The sequence below is a fragment of the Jaculus jaculus genome, chromosome 4, assembly GCF_020740685.1.
Source record: "Jaculus jaculus isolate mJacJac1 chromosome 4, mJacJac1.mat.Y.cur, whole genome shotgun sequence".
Classification (NCBI taxonomy): domain Eukaryota; kingdom Metazoa; phylum Chordata; class Mammalia; order Rodentia; family Dipodidae; genus Jaculus; species Jaculus jaculus.
In genome coordinates, this window is record NC_059105.1 from 68,874,988 (window position 1) to 68,892,637 (window position 17,650).

The following is a 17,650-nucleotide window of genomic DNA, read 5'->3' on the forward strand; positions in this document are numbered from 1 at the left end:
CTCGACATTTGAGTACAAGACATGGTAGCTCCCGTTCAGAGTTAACTCCTTAATCTTTAAAAGCATACTAATTTCGGGCTGGAGAGATAGCTCAGTGGTTAAGGCACTTGCCTGTAAAGCTAAGGGGCGCAGATTTGATTCCCCAGGACCCACGTAAGCCAGATGCACAAGGTGGTGCAGGCATCTGGAGCTCATTTGCAGTGGTTAGAGGCCATGGTGCAACCATTCTCTCTCTCTATCTGCCTCTCTGTGTTGTGTTTTAAATAAATGCAAGTTTAAAAAAATTAAAAGCATACTAATCTGGGGAGAAAAATGCAGGCAACCTCAAAAAAAAAAAATTAATCAAAAAGCCATGGAGAAGCTTTAAACTCCTGTTCATCTTTTGGCTCGTTTGTTCAATGTTCATGCCAAAGAAATAGTTAGTGCTCATATGCCACCTGACAGAGGAGGATGTTTGGTGGGTTTGTTTGTTTGAGCTAGGCATAGAACTCAGTGCCTCCCACATGCTAGACAAGTGCTCTGCCCCAGACTACATCCCCAGTGCTTGGGTATGTCAACTAGACCCAGACCTGTGAATTCCACTTGCAGGAAGTCCTTTAGACTCATTCCCTCTCTCCCTCTCCACTCCAACATGTAGTCCAGCCCTGTTCTTTCTCACATAGATTTGACAATAGCCTTCTCTCGCTTCCCTTATCCCACTGAGGCTGGAGATAGCATTTCCAAATGCAAGTTGGGCTTGGGGTCCTCTCTACTTGAAAATGTTCCATGGTTTCCTGGTGTCTTTAGGCCAAGGTTCAACCTCCTTAGTTTCAGATAAAATGTCTCATGCCCAGGGAGCCCCTCTTTCCTTGATCATGGTATTTCCCCTGCCAGGCAAATATACAGAGTCCCTCTTTCCTGATGGACCAGGTTAAGTACTCTTCTCTGCTCCTGTTGCAACTTCTAGCACCTTATGCTGATTCCTGGCACTGATCATATCAGTTCTTCATTGTATTTATTCATATAACACCCTTGATCCACACACTCTATGCTTCATGGACATGTGGACCTCGCCTGCCTTGTTCAATCTAGCAGGCCCAGCAGAGAATACAGCACTGGGACATAGCTGGTATTCAATGACACAGTATCTGTGTGTATAGAGCCCTGAACCTGAGGAACACCGGAGTTCTGCATTAATAATGAGAGTAATAGAAGAACTGACTAACAGTGTCCGCATGTGTCATATTAAAGGAATTTCATATAGATGAACTCTTTAACCCTCCCCAAAGCCCATTATTACTAGAGGGACAGAAAGGTTCAGTGACCTGCCCAAGGTCACAGTGTCACATGTGGTATCTGAGCCTACAGCAAGGATCATGCTGTTGAGTACTGCTGCCTGTGACCAGACCGCACCCCTTAAAACAGATAATTGTGGCTTCCTTTGTCTTTCCATCTAAGGAAAAACAATAATAACATGGATTATTTCCAGTGCTTTTTTAGACACATTCAATATTGAGAGATCAAATGCTCCTTAAAGACATCAGCAAATTATATACTGTTAAATTCTACATGACATAACCAACTCAAGAGAGACAGGTATGTCTGCTCCCAAAGAGAAACAGGTATATCTCCTCCCAAAGCACCCCCACTTCCATCCTTCGCTCCCCTTAACATTCCTTAAATCCAAGCCTGCCACTGTTCCTTTGCAAAAATAATTCCTCACTGCTGGGGAAGGGGAGCCTAAAGAATAGGGGCAAAAGTTGAACTTCTAAATTCCCCCATTCTCCAAGTTGCAGAGCGAACCCAGAGCGATACAAAGGTAGTGCACCTACGTGGCCTGTTTGATAACTCTGGATTTTTCAAGGAGATATTCAGAGATTCTTGCCCCCATCACAGCTCCTGTGGGCGTAAACATCATTTCCAGGTATTTTCCAAACCGGCTCGAGTTGTCGTTGATGGCAGTGCATGCGTTCCCAAACGCTTCAACTAGGGCGTTCACCTGGAGAATCTTCTCACGCAAGGTCTGATTGTTGGCCTGGACCAAACAGAACATTCAAGAGACGCTCTCTGAAACAGTATTCCAACAAGTTACCGGGCACCCCGCCCTCACCCACTGAAGTTTACATTGTCTTTTTCCAAACAGCTCTACTCAGGAACATTAACATCAACCACAGCTTTCTTAAATGATCTCCCCATCAGCTAGCTGCACATGAATCAGAGTGGGCAGGTTTTAGATCTTTGGGCTCCTCACTTAAAATCCTTGGCAGATGTTTACTGCTTAACAATTTAGAAAGAGCTTAAATTCAGACTACCCATAACTTTTCCATTACAATCTTCAATAAACCTGAAGTCTAAAATAATATTTAATTCTTTCTCAGTCATGTAATACTTAATACCTTTAAGTATCGGTAACTCCTGGACTAATGTTCGTTCCTTCAAAGTCCACTTCACCAGGCTGAAAATGTTCATTTCCCTTAATTTTTGCTCAAAGATTTACATTTTCCATCTCCTTAATCCACATAGATACTTCTCTGACCTAACTCAGACTGTTTAGCCTCTTCACCTACTTAACAGCCCAATGTTTCTATTACATGAAAAAAAATTAATTACCACTAATCTAGCAAGTTTGTCCTGATATTATTTTTCTCACTATGTGAAGTAAGGATGTCATGCTGACATCTTAAGAGGCCTAATGATCAGGAGGCAAACATAGTAAAGATGAAATGTTTTTATGTGATTCCTGATAAAAATAATACTTCCGGGCTGGAGAGATGGCTTAGCAGTTAAGGCACATGCCTGCAAAGCCCAAGGACCCAGGTCTGATTCTCGAGGACCCTCATAAGCCAGATGCACATGGTGGTGCATGTGTCTGGAGTTCGTTTGCAGTGGCTAGAAGCCTTGGTGCGCCCATTCTCACTCTCTCTTTTTCTCTCTTCCCCCTCTCTGTCTCTAATAAATAAATAAAAATAAATCTTAAAAAAAAAAAAAACAACTTCAATCAGTCATGATGCTCCAAAAGAACTCCCATGATATAGAAAGCAGGTTGCTCAATACCTTTCCCAGGAAAGTCAGGTGCTGAACAATCAAGTGGGCACTTTCAGTCTTCCCTGAGCCACTTTCTCCGCCGATGACCATGCACTGACAGAAGAAACCAGAGTCAAGGAGAGACGTCACCACGCAGAAACAGCCTGTGCACTCAGCTATGGCATTTCACCTAACAGTCTGGGCTGGACACCTTGATTTTCCACTGCATCATAATCTACCCTGGGAATCTCTCCATGTCCTGACAGCTACTTGTCACCCCAATGTACAGATGTGCTATTCTCTGATGGGACCACACCTGATGCATCCTTCTGCATTTTCTTTTGTCATTATAAACAATATTATAGGGAATAATGGTATGGACAGATCATTGTGCTTATATGCAATTTTATCTGCAGAAGAAATTCTAAGAAGCTGGGCTGTTAGATCAAAATGTAAAGATGTTTGCAAGTTTCATAAACATTACCAAAATGTAGACCCTGCTAATACATGTAAAGGCCTGCTCTTTTGCAGCCTTAGCAGTTAATATGTTGGATTTTGGCCAACCTTATGAGTAAAAGTCTTATCAGCAGTTTCAATCTTATTTTTTATTTATTTGTAAATCTGCTTTTTTGTTTTGTTTTGTTTTGTTTTCTCAGGGTGGCCTTGAACTCACAGCGATCCTCCTAACTCTGCCTCCTGAGTGCTGGGATTAAAGGCATGTGCCACCATGCCTGGCTTAAATCTTCTTCTTTTATAAGCAAGGTTGAAGATCTTCCATTTACTTAAGGTCTCTTGTATTTCCTTTACTTTTTATTTTCATTTTTTTAAATTTATTTATTTATTTATTTATTTGAGAGCGACAGACACAGAGAGAAAGACAGATAGAGGGAGAGAGAATGGGCGCGCCAGGGCTTCCAGCCTCTGCAAACGAACTCCAGACACATGCGCCCCCTTGTGCATCTGGCTAACGTGGGACCTGGGGAACCGAGCCTCAAACCGGGGTCCTTAGGCTTCACAGGCAAGCGCTTAACTGCTAAGCCATCTCTCCAGCCCTTCATTTTCATTTTTGACATGTGTGTGGGCACACATGTGTACAGGCGTACGGAGGCCAAAGGTCAACACTGAGCGTCTCCTTCGACTGCCCTCCACCTTAGGGTATGGAGACACTGTCTCTCGCCAAGCCCAGAGCTCACTGCTTTGGCTGGACTGGCTAGCCAGCTTACCTGGGGACCCATCTGTGCCTGCCTCCTGAGCTCCGGAATTACAGGCATACACCCCACCAGACCCAGCGTTTATGTGAGTTCTAAGGATCCACACTCAGGTCCTAGCCATGTGAGATATCTCCCCGGCCCCTTCTTTTTTGTTATGCATAGCCTTTGTCTCTTCTGCAAATGTGCTGTTGGCCTTTTAATCATTTACTTCTGGGAGCTCTTTGTGAAACCAGGAAACCAGTGAATGGGATATAATACGAATTACATATTTGGTCTTTGTCCCTGGTTCCTGATGTAAAATTGCTTGGACTTTCTTGAGTATTATCCATGAGGATAATACCTCAGTGGAAAATTATGTGGTTTGAGATGGGAGCTTTGGGCTGACTACCTGAAGTTAGAGATAGGACGAGAGACAGACCAAATAGATGATTAATGAGGATGGGAACTTTTCACCTCATTTTCTATCCTTCAGAAAAGGGATCAGGTTGCAAAGTGAGTTATAAAAATTCTTCTTTAAGAAGCCGGGCGTGGTGGCGCACGCCTTTAATCCCAGCACTCGGGAGGCAGAGGTAGGAGGATCACAGTGAGTTCAAGGCCACCCTGAGACTGCAGAGTTAATTCAGGTCAGCCTGGACCAGAATGAGACCCTACCTCAAAAAAACAAAAAAACAAACAAAAAAAAAAAATTAAAAACTTTCTTTAGGGGATGGAGAGATTGCGTAATGGTTGTGGTACTTGCCTACAAAGCCTAAGAACCAAGGTTTGATTCCCCAGTACCCATGTAAGCCATATGCACAAGGTGGAGTTTGTTTGCAGTACCTGGAGGCTCTGGTACACCCATTCTCTCTTCCTTTCTTTCATAAATAAATAAATAATCATATATATTTTTTTGAGGCAATCCCAACAGACTGGCCTTTTTTTCTTTATGCAAGAGAGAGAGAGAGAATTGGCACACCAAGGGACTTCAGCCACTGTAATCAAACTCCAGACACATGTGCCATTGTGTGTGTGTGTGTCCTTGTGCACCTGGCTTATGTGGGATCTAGAGAGTCAAACATGGGTCCTTAGGTTTCACAGGCAAGCACCTTAACCACTAAGCCATCTCTCTAGCCCTAAAATATATTTTTAATTACTTTATTGGGATGGAGGGATGGCTTAGCAGCCAAGGCACTTGTCTATAAAGCCAAAGGACCCAGGTTTGATTCCCCAGAACCCATGTAAACCAGATGCACAAGGTAGCACATGTGTCTGGAGTTCATTTGCAGAGGATGAAGGCCCTGACACATCCATTCTCTCTCTCTCTCAAATAAATAAATAAAAATAAACTTAAATTTTACTTTATTATTCAAAACATTTTATCAGCATATCTTTATTATATATAGCATTGTGTTTCATAAGGACAGTTTCTTTCAAATATATCATTCACTTTGACCGTTTTCACTTCAGTCCCATTCCCTGAGTTACAAAATATCCTAAGCATTGAGGTTCAATGAACTTAGGAACTGATAATTGGTCAAGGTACCAGGAAGGGGCATTACTGGATAAGGCCTGGAAGCTCTGGGAGCCACAGCCCCCCCACATGTGCATGCACGCGCACACACACACACACACACACACACACACACACACACACACCTGTCCTGTGTATCTGTCCCATAGTTTGCACCTTTTCTAATAAGCTAGTGAACAAAAATGGTTTTCCTGAGTTCCATGAATTATTCTAGTTAATTAACCAACCAGAGAGAGGTTGTGAGAACCCCTGAACTTATACTTGGCTTGACAGAAACGTGGGGAGCCAGGGAACTTCATTTGTGACTGGTCCCTGATGTGGGGCAGTTTTGTGGGCTCCTGATAGTGTCAGGATGTGTAGGATACCCAGTAGGTGTGAGAAAACTAGAGGACTGGTTAATATTGAAAACATAAAGCATTTGGGGTCAAGGAGAAAACAAAATAAAAAATGAGCAACTTCTCAACTTGAAAGCCATGTTACACTTTCCATTCCTCTTGAGGAAATCCATGGACAGTTCACAAACCTCCATGAGACCATGAAGATGCTAAGTTTCTACTCTTTAGTGAATCTATATGCTGTTTTGTAAGTTGCATTGTTATGATTGCATTTATCCCTCAACATCACCAAAAGTTTAGGCTTACTGTTCTCAGGAAATACATACATAGTGACTTTCTCACAAAACTTGCCAAATCAAAATGGATGGGTCTGGAAAGGATTATACTAAGTGAGGTAACCCAGGCCCAGAAAGCCAAAGTCACATGTTCTCTCTCATATGTGGATCCTGGCTACAAATTATTGGACTTCTGTGTGAGTAGGAAGAAAATTTGGTAGCAGGGGCCAGTAAGGTAGAAAGGAGATATAAAGAGAAGACAAGGGAAGGGATGGGGGTACTTAATAGGATGGCATTGTATATATGTAAGAAGAAGAACAGATTAATGGGGGTGAAAGGCTTAAGTGAGGTCAGGGGAAGAGATTGAGTAAAGGAAAGGTGGAGGGAGGGCTAATCAAACTCTAAGAGAATATAAATAAGTCATATGGAAACCTATATTTTTGGACAACAGAACACTCAGGAACCATAGATTGTTACTAGAAAATTTTCAGTGCCATGGATGGGATACCTTTCAGTGAGTTGTTGGCCAGGGAGGTCCCTGATGCCCCAAAACATTACAGGCCATTGCTGAGGCCCTTGGTTTTCCACCAGGGATAGATGGTAAGACTCTATTGGTGAAGACTCCACATACTTGGGCTGCAAGGTCACTGATAACACCTACTGGAGTTGAGCTGATAACCTCTTCCATATAGACCAGCTGACAGAAAGCTAGAAAAAGCCATGCTGAATGCAGTCCAATGGGAGAGAGAGAAATCACCAGTGAAGATACTCAGCAGTTGACACTGCAAGCCTTATATTTGGCCAGCCAGGCTAAATGAGCCAATGGGTGCAATAGTAGCACATCTGTTATGGGGGAAAGCAACCACCCTGTAATTTGACTGGAGGCCCACTCCATGGGAGGGAATATATCCCTGATATTGAAAACCTATAACAGGGGGTAGTCATGAGCCCTAGGGGTGTAACGTCTGTTGCTATCTGGCTAAATGTATATACTATGCTCACCAAACTGCCCATAAGCACTTCTCTTAATGTTCATACCAATATATTAATGCTACTCTCTCTTTTGATTAGGGAAAATTCTCTTTTCAGATGGCAGTGACCTTGGGATGACCATGGTGCTGAGAAGAAATGACAGAGAAGTGCTCAGCAATGAAATATCTCTATCATACCTTCCAAGGCTCAGGGTCCATTGAGGAAGAGGTGGTGGAAAGAATGTAAAGAGCCAAAGGAAGGGTAGGACTCCGTACAACGTGCTCCTCCAGATACAAAGTGGCCTGGATATCCGTGACCTTACAGTGTCTGACACTACTACACAAGACCATCATGATAGGAGGAAAAGTTTGTGACATCAGAATAAAAGAGAGACTGATTGAGAGGGGAAGGGGATATGATGTAGAGTGGAGTTTCAAAGGCGAAGGGGAAAGGAGGAGGAGGGAGGGAATTACCATGGGATATTGTTTACACTCATGGAACTTGTCAACAATAGCAACAACAACAAAAAACTCAAGGAAATAAAAACTTGCCAAATCAGACTACTTCTACTGCAAACAAATTAAGTAAATAAAGAAAAATATATCTAGTGAAAGTAACAGAGGGGGTCAAAGGTAGGATATGTCATCCCTGTGAATTGTAAGTCTAGAAAGTTAAAATATATGAGTAAAGTTTGTGTTTAACATTAAGCTTTATATTTATTCAATCTTAACCCAACTAATCACAATTTCTCAGCAGCCGAGCCATGTGGTATAATATTACTGTCCACCTGAGTGCAATATTTCCTATAAAAAGGCCCCAGTCATGAGAATTCTGACACCTTAATAGGAAGAAACTTCATTATGCCATTCTATATCCTTCTTTTGTTACAATCATTGCCATCAGATCATGGTGGCTTGATGTTCCTGTAACATTTATATTAGGCATATTTTCATTACGTTTTATGAAAGAAAATTACTGCTCTTGATATAAATACTTCGTGTTATGTGAAAAGAGCTTTCTCCTCTCACCACTATGCTTTTCAGTGTTCCAGCGATCCTGCACTGAAACTTCTTCATCTTCCAGTTCCTTGGGACAGCCTCAGCAACCAAAATGGAAAGGTTTCTGAAACCTGGGAGTTGAACAGCAAGATGATGCACATCTTACCACGTGACGTGGCAGGAGAGGAAGGCAAGACCTTACCTGGTCTTTGCTGAAAGTGACCAAACACTGGTAAGCAGCATCTGCCGACGCGAATATGTGGGGGGGATTTGATGCACGCCTCATCCCATGATAAAGCCTCGAAAACTGAAGTGAAAAAACAACTCATCTCAATGAGCCCTGAATGAGCCAGTGACCCATTCAGTGCTTGTACCATCTGTTACCCAGGAAACCAATGCTTTTCATTCATCAGGGGGACTTGCTGTCACTGGAAAGCTCTGGACTCTGAGGTGTGTAGACCTGTGTTCTGACTCCTGTTCTGCATTTATTGGCTTCGTGAGCTTGAGCAAAGGCACTGACTGCTCTCCCCTAAATCTCCTAATTCACTAGCGGAGTTTCATAATGACATCTTTTCTGCCTCATCAGTGACCTAGACCAGTGCCTTGCATGTAGTAAGCATTCGGTAATTGTGTGCTTTAAGAAGTTACCACCCAGGGCTGGAGAGATGGCTTAGCAGTTAAGCGCTTGCCTGTGAAGCCTAAGGACCCCAGTGCAAGGCTTGATTCCCCAGGATCCACGTTAGCCAGATGCACCAGGGGGCACACGCATTTGGAGTTTGTTTGCAGTGGCTGGAGGCCCTGGCGCACCCATTCTCTCTCTCACTATCTGCCTCTTTCTCTGTCTGTCACTCTCAAATAAATAAATAAATAAAAAGTTACCACCCAAGGTTAAAAATCCTGTTTGTGCTAAATTGATATCTGTAGTTTGGGATACTGGCTTTTAGGGTGGCACAATTTCATTACTAATTTCTTTCTTTTATTTGCATGTCTGATTTTTGTTGTTATTATTGTTTTTCGTGCTAAGGATCAAGCCTAGGGCCACGTGAATGCTAGGCAAGGGCTCTACCACTAAGCCACATTACAGTCCCTGCCAAGTCCTTGGATTTTCAATTTCCCATTAAGGAGCAATATGCCCTTAAATCATCCCTCACCTGGGGAGAGTATATGCTTAGAGTCTGGAAGGGGTTTAAGGCAATTAGAATGTCTCCAACATAGGTGTAAATCAGTGAGTCTTCGTAGCGTTTCTGCAACTGATGAATTATCGTATCCTAAGAAGAAGATAAATGGTATGGAGAGTAAACTTATATTCCATCAAGGCTGTGATTCTAAAAAATAGCAACAAATTTATTCCTATGAGAATATTTTTATCTGTGAGATGAAAGTTGCCCATTTAAATCATACACAGACCCTTAATAACTCCAAGTCACTAACATGATGCTGACAGTTGCCACAAAAGAAGCAAAAGGGGGAATATATTGAAAGAATCAAGACTTGCTAAAAAAAAAAAAAAACACATGAAGATATCCCACAAAGATTTTACTGGGCATGGGAAGGACTTTTCTCCCCCAATCAAAATATTTTATTTAGAATTAGATTTAATAGGCCAAAATGAAGATTTTTATTTCTCACAGTGCATTTCACTGCACTTAAAATCTAGGTGGTAGGATTATAAGTTTGAACACTGTGAGCACATGTTAGTGACTGAGGCGTGGGAGTTAAGGCTCTCCGGAGCTAGATGGAGCAGGCACAGGTCAAGCACAATTAGCAGCTCTAGCAAATATTCATATTTCATATGGAGATTATTACCCTTTTCAGAATTAGAATGTGAGCTACATCATCCTCACTATTTCTAAAAAGAAATGTCCTCCTTATGAAAAATAAGCAAGTATCTTTAAAGTAAATTACAGGGCTGGCGAGATGGCTTAGTGGTTAAGGTGCTTGCCTGTGAAGCCTAAGGATCCATGTTTGACTCCCCAGATCCCACATAAGCCAGACACACAAGGTGACGCATATACGAGGTCACTCATGCGCACAAGGTGGTACATGTGTCTGGAGTTTGATTGCAGTGGCTGAAGGCCCTGGAGTGCCGATTCTCTCTCTCTCTCATAGAAAAGTAAATTAGGGCTGGAGAGATGGCTTAGTAGTTAAGTCACTTGCCTACAAAGCCCAAGGACACAGGTTCAATTCCCCAGTACCCACATAAAGCCAGATGAACAAAGTGGCACCTGTGTCTGGAGTTCATTTGCAGCAGCTAGAAGCCCGGATGTACCCATTCTCTCTCTCCCCCCAATCTCTTTCTCTGTCCTTGCAAATAAACTTTTATTTTTTAATTTATTTGACAGAGAAGAGGGAGGGGGAGAGAGAGAGAGAAAATGGGCACACCAGGGCCTCCTGCCACTGCAAATGAACTCCAGAGGCATGTGCCCCCTTGTGCATCTGGCTAACGTGGGTCCTGAGGAATCCAACCTGGTTCCTTTGGCTTTGCAGGCAGATACTGCTAAGCCATCCCTCCAGCCCATAAATAAATAAATTTTTTAAAGTTCTTTTTGAAAAAATATAAATTATAAGTTTTTATTAAGTAGAAAACAATTGAAGCCAATAGACGCCATCATGTAGGCCTATGAATAGGGGACTTTATTCAAAAAATCCAAATCTTTCTCTCTTCATCTTTCCCAGGATTGTCAATGCACACAACACAGGATCATAGCCACAGCAGTGGACTGTTTGTAAGATTTACTCCAGGGCTATACATGCAACGAAATGTGTGAACGACCATGGTCTACAACAGGAAGAACAGATCGTTTATGTGAAACCAAAACTTTCCCTGAGAATGATCCACTAAATACTCAGTACCTCATCCAGAACCTCGAGATTGACCAAATCATCCTCAAGGCAGTATTTCTCAGCGTCCTCCACACGGTAGGGTCTTCTGGTGTGCATTCTTTCATGCCTGGAAATGTGCCAAGAGAGGATCAGCACTGAGACAGCGAACCCAGCTGCTCACTCGTGACTCAGCACAGGAGCCCTTCCACCATCCCAGAGACAGGGAGGGAAGCTGGGGCGGGTGCCACGCCCTCTTCCCACAGAGCTGGCCTGGAGAGAGTCTCCATAGCTCATCTCTCTTCTGCCACAATAAGGAGCATCACCAAATGGGCCTACCAAACATATTTGTGTTTCTTAAATTCTCTCCACTGCAATTCCAGAAATAAGTAGCAACTACATTTTTTTCCTGCTCAGTGTGATACAAAATCACTGCCAACCTTCATGTAATGTTTCAGATAAAAACGAACAAGACATGAAAATTCAAGGGCCTTATTAGGGGACAATTTCATTTATGCCATTCTATATCCTGCCTTATAGGGATAGGGTTTTCAATGGCACGTAACCATTAGTACCTTCTTCCCCTTCCTTCTTCTCACCCTGTCTGCCAACACCATAGCTAACTCTGAGATGTTTTTAAAATTTTAAATATTTTATTTATTTAGTTGAGAAAGCGAGTGTGTGTGTATGTGTGTGTGTGTGTGTGTGTGAGAGAGAGAGGGAGAGAATGGGCTCACCAGGGCCTCCAGCCACTGCAAAAGAACTCCAGACAAATGCATTATCTTGTGCATCTGATTTTGGGGGGAACCAAACCTGGGTCCTTTGGCTTTGTAGGTAAGTGCCTTAATTGCTAAGCCACCTCTCCAGCCAGTGGTATTTTTTAAAACCCAGATATTTTTTAAAACTTCTGTGAAAAATATAATAAATATAAAAAGCAGTTAATCACTATTTACATTTTATGTTGTTTATTTGAACTTCCGTTGTGACCTTTGCCCCAGACAACTTCTTTCTTGAGATGACCACTATTGAGGAATATTCTCTCAGCCTATTTGTAAATATTGGTTAGATGCATATATGTAGCTATGGGCAACACATACAATATATATGTTTCACAATAAAAATGGTATACCATAGGTGTTATTCAGCAAACTTGCTTTTTTTATTCAACATTATTTTTAACTATCTACCTAGTTCAGTCACCTTAATCTCTGAGTAATATTACATTATATTTATATATGCCAATTTACTTTCCTAGTCCTATGCTGATCATCATTCAGTCTGAGTCCATTTTTGCCTCCTAGAATCAAGTTAGCACTCAACATGTTTTATATATACATATACATATAAATATGTGTGTGTGTATATATATAATGTGTTCTAGATATATGTGATATATATATATGTATGTATGTGTGTGTGTATATATCATGTATTTGTGTGTGCAAGTTTTCTACTGGGGGAGTGCTGCTCACCACATGTTTAAAAAATGTAGATGGTGAGGTTGGAGAGATGGCTCAGCAGTTAAAGGCACTTCTTGCAAAGCCTGCCAGCCTGGGTTCAGTTCTCCAGTACCCACATAAATCCAGATCCACAAAGTGGCACATGCATCTGGAGTTTGTTTGCAAGGGCCAGAGGCCCTGAATCATGCTCTCTCTCTCTCTCTCTCTCTCTCTCTCTCTCTCTCTCTCTGTTTCTCTGTTTGTCAAATAAGTAAATAGAAACATATTTTTAAAAAACATGAATGATAATAAATTTAAAAATCCCTTTCTTATTTATTTGTCATAGCAGAAACAAAAATAACTAGTATTCAACAGACCCAGATCCAGATTATTTGGCACACAGGGAGCCAAAATACACCAAGAAGAGCTCTTCAGGTGATAAGACTGACTGAGGGTCAGAGGAGGTCTTTCCCTACTTTCCTTCACAGACTCGTCTCACTCAGTGTGTGCTACAGGTCTGCAGTGGCCTAGAGGTTAAAAGCTCTGGGTCCTAATCTCTGCATTGTGAATGATGTGGAATGAGGCACTCAGCAAATCCCTCAGCAGCCAGCATTTCAGCACTCCTCATTTATAAATAGAACCATTCATGACTAGTCTATTTATCTCACAGGTGGCTGTGAAAGCACATGCAGTCATGGATATAAAAACGTAAACGAGCTTTGAAAATGTACTCAGTACTATTCTTAGGTCCTTGTCAAAATTTGGAATCAACAATTTGCATAACTCCATACATTACTCAGAATACCATTAAATGAAACAAAATTACATGTAAAATGTCCTCCTACGCCCTCTAACATCATCAGTAGGGAAGCATCACTTCTGGGTTCTTCCATATGCCCACCATCATCACATCTAGAACGGATGCCACCTAGTGATGCAGCTGTGGCTAGCTGGGTCCCTGAAGCTGGCTTTGCCTGAATGTTTTGCTTTTCCACATCGAAGCCATGTAGTCTATATCTCGGTAAACACATTTCAAAAGGAAGAATGGAGTGAAAATAGATAAATAAAATATTGATCCAGGCATGGTAATGCATACCTTTAATCCCAGTACTTGGGAGGCAGAGATAGGAGGGTCACTGTAAGTTCGAGGCCAGCCTGGGACTGCAGAGTGAATTCCAGATCAGCCTGGGCTAGAATGAGACCCTACCTTATAACAAAACAAAACATCAAAATTTCCCCCTTGTTCTAGACTTCAAAATTAAATCATAATTCCCAAACCTCATCAGTGATAGATTTGAAAAAGGGTGACTAAAATATGCTATTAGTTATATCTAGTTTAATGATGAGCTTTGTCACTAATTTATATAAAGGTCCAAAATAGAATGAAGCTTAATTTTATTTAACAAAATCAAATCTGTAGCATAAGTATTTTAAAATTATTAAACAGAACAATTCCTTCATCTTGTCTTTGCATGCCGGTAATGGTCATAGATTTTTTTTTTTTTGATCTGGGTGAGGAGGTGGACACTTATAACCCTAGCTTTCAGAAGGCTGAGGCAGGAGGTTCAAGAATTCAAGACCATCCTTGGCTCTATAGCAAGTTCCAGGCTAGAAAGAGGAGGAAGGAGAAAGGAGGCCAATTTTCACTAGAAAATTCACCTGCTGTCTAACTTGCCATTTCACTAAATAAAACATTGGGAGGGTGCATGATTCTGGCCAAATCCTTTCTACATAACCTAATATTTTTTTTCTTGAAAATTCATTAAATAGAAAAAAAACTGTTTAATAAAAATTCTCATTAACATCAGCTGGTTCATTGCCTCCCTAAATTCTTTTTTTTTAATTTTTTTTTGTTCATTTTTATTTATTTATTTGAGTGTGACAGAGAAAGAAAGAGACACACATAGAGAGAGAGAATGGGAGCAGCAGGGCTTCCAGCCACTGCTAACGAACTCCAGACGCGTGCGCCCCCTTGTGCATCTGGCTAACGTGGGTCCTGGGGAATCGAGCCTCGAACCGGGGTCCTTAGGCTTCACAGGCAAGCGCTTAACCGCTAAGCCATCTCTCCAGCCCATGCTGTCAGTTTTATGTGATGTGAAGCTTTAAAGGATGGGTGATAAGAGCCAGGCACTTTTGAAAGATGGAGTAAACTGCCAGGTGTGGTCTCTTTCCCTGTGTACAAGTAATTTCATCCTTAGAACCATTGGTTCCCAAGACTACTTGACAACCTAAAAGTTGACGTACATGCAAGATTTTCCACTCTGATAATGATCAATTCATTTTCCACTCTGATAAAGGTCAGCCAGAAACACACACACACACACACACACACCCTGTGGCCCTATTTGCCTTCCTTAACTAGAGTTCCTCTGAAACCAATGCCTCCTTCGTTTTCCTCCTGGGCTCTGGGGTTTGGAGGCTTTCTGAAGAGTGAAAGCATTGTTCCCAATTTTTACTTCACGTTTTATATTTACAATTTTTTATTTCTATTAAATTATATTTATTTACTTTGGCTTTTCAAGGTAGGGTCTTGCTCTGGGCCAGGCTGACCTGGAATTCACTCTGTAGTCTCAGGGTGGCCTTGAACTCACAACTCACAGCGATCCTCCTACCTCTGCCTCCCAAATGCTGGGAGCAAAGGCGTTAGCCACCACCCCTGGCTTAATTTTACTGTTTGAAGTTGAAACTTTGTATGGATACATCGAGTGTTGGTCGCATCCTTCCTCTCCTTCATGCCCCCACTCCACTGAGGGCCTCTTACTGGGATTGCTGGTATTCATCATGGAGTTGTGGGTTTATGGGTTCTGAAAGCAGAAGTCAGTCAGTGGGAGCAATGCCTCTGGATATTCCTTCCCACCCTGTGGCTCTTACATTCTTTCTGCTCCCTCTTTTGCAAAATTTATTTCTTTATAAAACATTATCTTATACTTTAAGTGCGCATGGAAAAACTGTTATGTCACATTTCTCCAATTTTAGTTAAAATCAATACAAATAAGTTTGGTTTAATTTGATTTTTCTAATTTCTTGAGTTAAATGATTTATTCTCACTAGTAAATACAAACTTACATTTTCTTTAAATTCTCAATGCTCCACCTAGTGCTTTACTTAAGAATAGCATGTTACTAATTTTTGCTAAAGAATTACTTGTTTTATGTAAAAATGACAAAGAGAGAGAGAGAGAGAGAGAGAAATTTGGACTGAGGATCCCAAAGCTTTAGAAATTCTGTTAAATCACAAGCACATGGTAAGGTGTAGCTTTTGTTGTTTTATTTTGCTTTCATTCTACAAAATATGTTATTACCTTTACTCCTTTTTAAACAACTCAAGTACATTCCCAGCCCACTATCTCTACTTTTTAAATACTTTATGTCTACATGTTTAAATAAGTACTTGAGTTTGTCTACTATGTACACAGTTGTGTTGTATAAACTGGACACAAGTAGCAATGGTTGTAACTAAAGTGTCTTCCTTAGAACATTCTAGTATAAGATATAGCTTTAGGGCTGGAGAGATGGCTTAGCACTTAAGGCACTTGCCTGCGAAGACTGAGGACTCACGTTTCACTCTCCAAGTACCATGTAAGCCAGACACACAAGGTGACACAAGTGCAAGGTCTCACATGCCCACAAGGGGGCGCACACACCTGGAGTTTGAGTACAGTGGCTGGAGGCCCTGATGCACCAATTCTCAATTACACATGTGTGCATGTTCACTCTCTTGCATAAAAATTTGCATAAAAAACAAGATATAGGGCTTGAGAGATGATTTAATGGTTAAGGCACTTGCCTGCAAACCAAAGGTCCTCAGTTCGATTCCCCAGTACCCATGTAAGCCAGATACACAAGGTAGCACATGCATCTGGAGTTTGTTTGTGGTGGCTGGAAGCCCTGGTGTGCCTATTGTCTCTCTCCCTCTCTCTCTCCCTCTTTCTTTCTCTCTCTCAAATAAATAAATTAAAAAAATAAACAAGATATATCTTTAGTGGCTTATAAGACATTTTGAAATTCCAGCAAAGTCTAGATTGCTGTTTTCAGAATTTCCTACTTGTGTTTATGGGAAAAATAGGGTTTGGGGCTCGAAGCTCAGAAGGGAGCTTTGGGTATGGAGTAAGGTATGGTAGTGGGAGTGAGGAGCAAAGTAGGGCTAGCCTTAGGAAAACTTGTATCTAAACCCATGGCTCTAGTGAGGTGAGAATGAGGGCAAGTCTAAAGTATCAAGTCCAAGGAAATGGGTGGAGAGCAAAAAGTGGAGGTGAGGAATCAGAGGCAGGGGTATGCATTACCTAAGACAACAGAGGGCATGGATGGAGTAGGTGATGGGAACTTTGGGGGACTGCTTTTAGCCTAGGCCATGTATAGGAAGGGGACTGGTCAGATTTTACTTTAATTTTTATGCCAGGGTGATGGTGACATCTTTTGTTGTTGTTGTTTGTTTTTCAAGGTAGTATCTCACTCCAGCCCAGGCTGAACTGGAATTCACTATATAGTCCCAGGCTGGCCTCGAACTCATGGTGATCCTTCCACTGCCTACCAGGTGCTGGGATGAAAGGCATGCGCCACCATGCCTGTCTTGGTGAAATTATGTTTGAGTGGATGGTCTTTAGCAGCCCATCACCGGGCCTGACAATCTCTTCGAGATGCTGGTCCGGTGAATGATTTCACCCTAACGTGACCTCTGACTTCCTTAGCTTCTTCCTGTTGGCCAACTCTACCACTCGAAGCAGAGACTTTATGCAGGTGGACATGAGGAGGCTCCAGGAGCTGCGCATAGGGACACAGGATATGGCCTTCCGCTTACATGCATGACAGAAGGAAGCACTCTAAGTCGTGAGCTAGGAGTGAGAGAGCGACAACATCCCTCAGCCTAACACCTACAGGACATACTCTACTGAGAGCTTCACCCTCTCTCTCTCTCTCTCCATGGTGCTTTAGACAGAATCCCTTTGGCAGAGCCATTGCGCAAGTCTGCCTCTGCTTCTCTGTCTCCAGATCACAGACTTTCCTTCCCCTAGGGTGGAACTGGAGGAATGATGAACACTCCTACCAGACCCCAGATTTGAAGAGAAGTAGCATTCGTTGGGGATAGAG

General features: G+C 42.0%; 1 protein-coding gene across 3 annotated transcripts in view; it reads right to left on the bottom strand.

The window, feature by feature from the left end:
- Positions 1-17,650, bottom strand: part of Myo3b (myosin IIIB) — a 470,798-nt gene that overhangs the window by 251,150 nt on the left and 201,998 nt on the right. For all 3 annotated transcript variants that reach the window (XM_045147622.1, XM_045147623.1, XM_045147621.1), the window contains 5 exons: positions 11,158-11,254; positions 9,456-9,572; positions 8,507-8,611; positions 3,034-3,117; positions 1,812-2,014 (listed from right to left, as the gene is read on the bottom strand). In XM_045147622.1, coding sequence (XP_045003557.1) covers positions 1,812-2,014; positions 3,034-3,117; positions 8,507-8,611; positions 9,456-9,572; positions 11,158-11,254 — 606 coding nt within the window. The remainder of the gene's footprint in view (positions 1-1,811; positions 2,015-3,033; positions 3,118-8,506; positions 8,612-9,455; positions 9,573-11,157; positions 11,255-17,650) is intronic.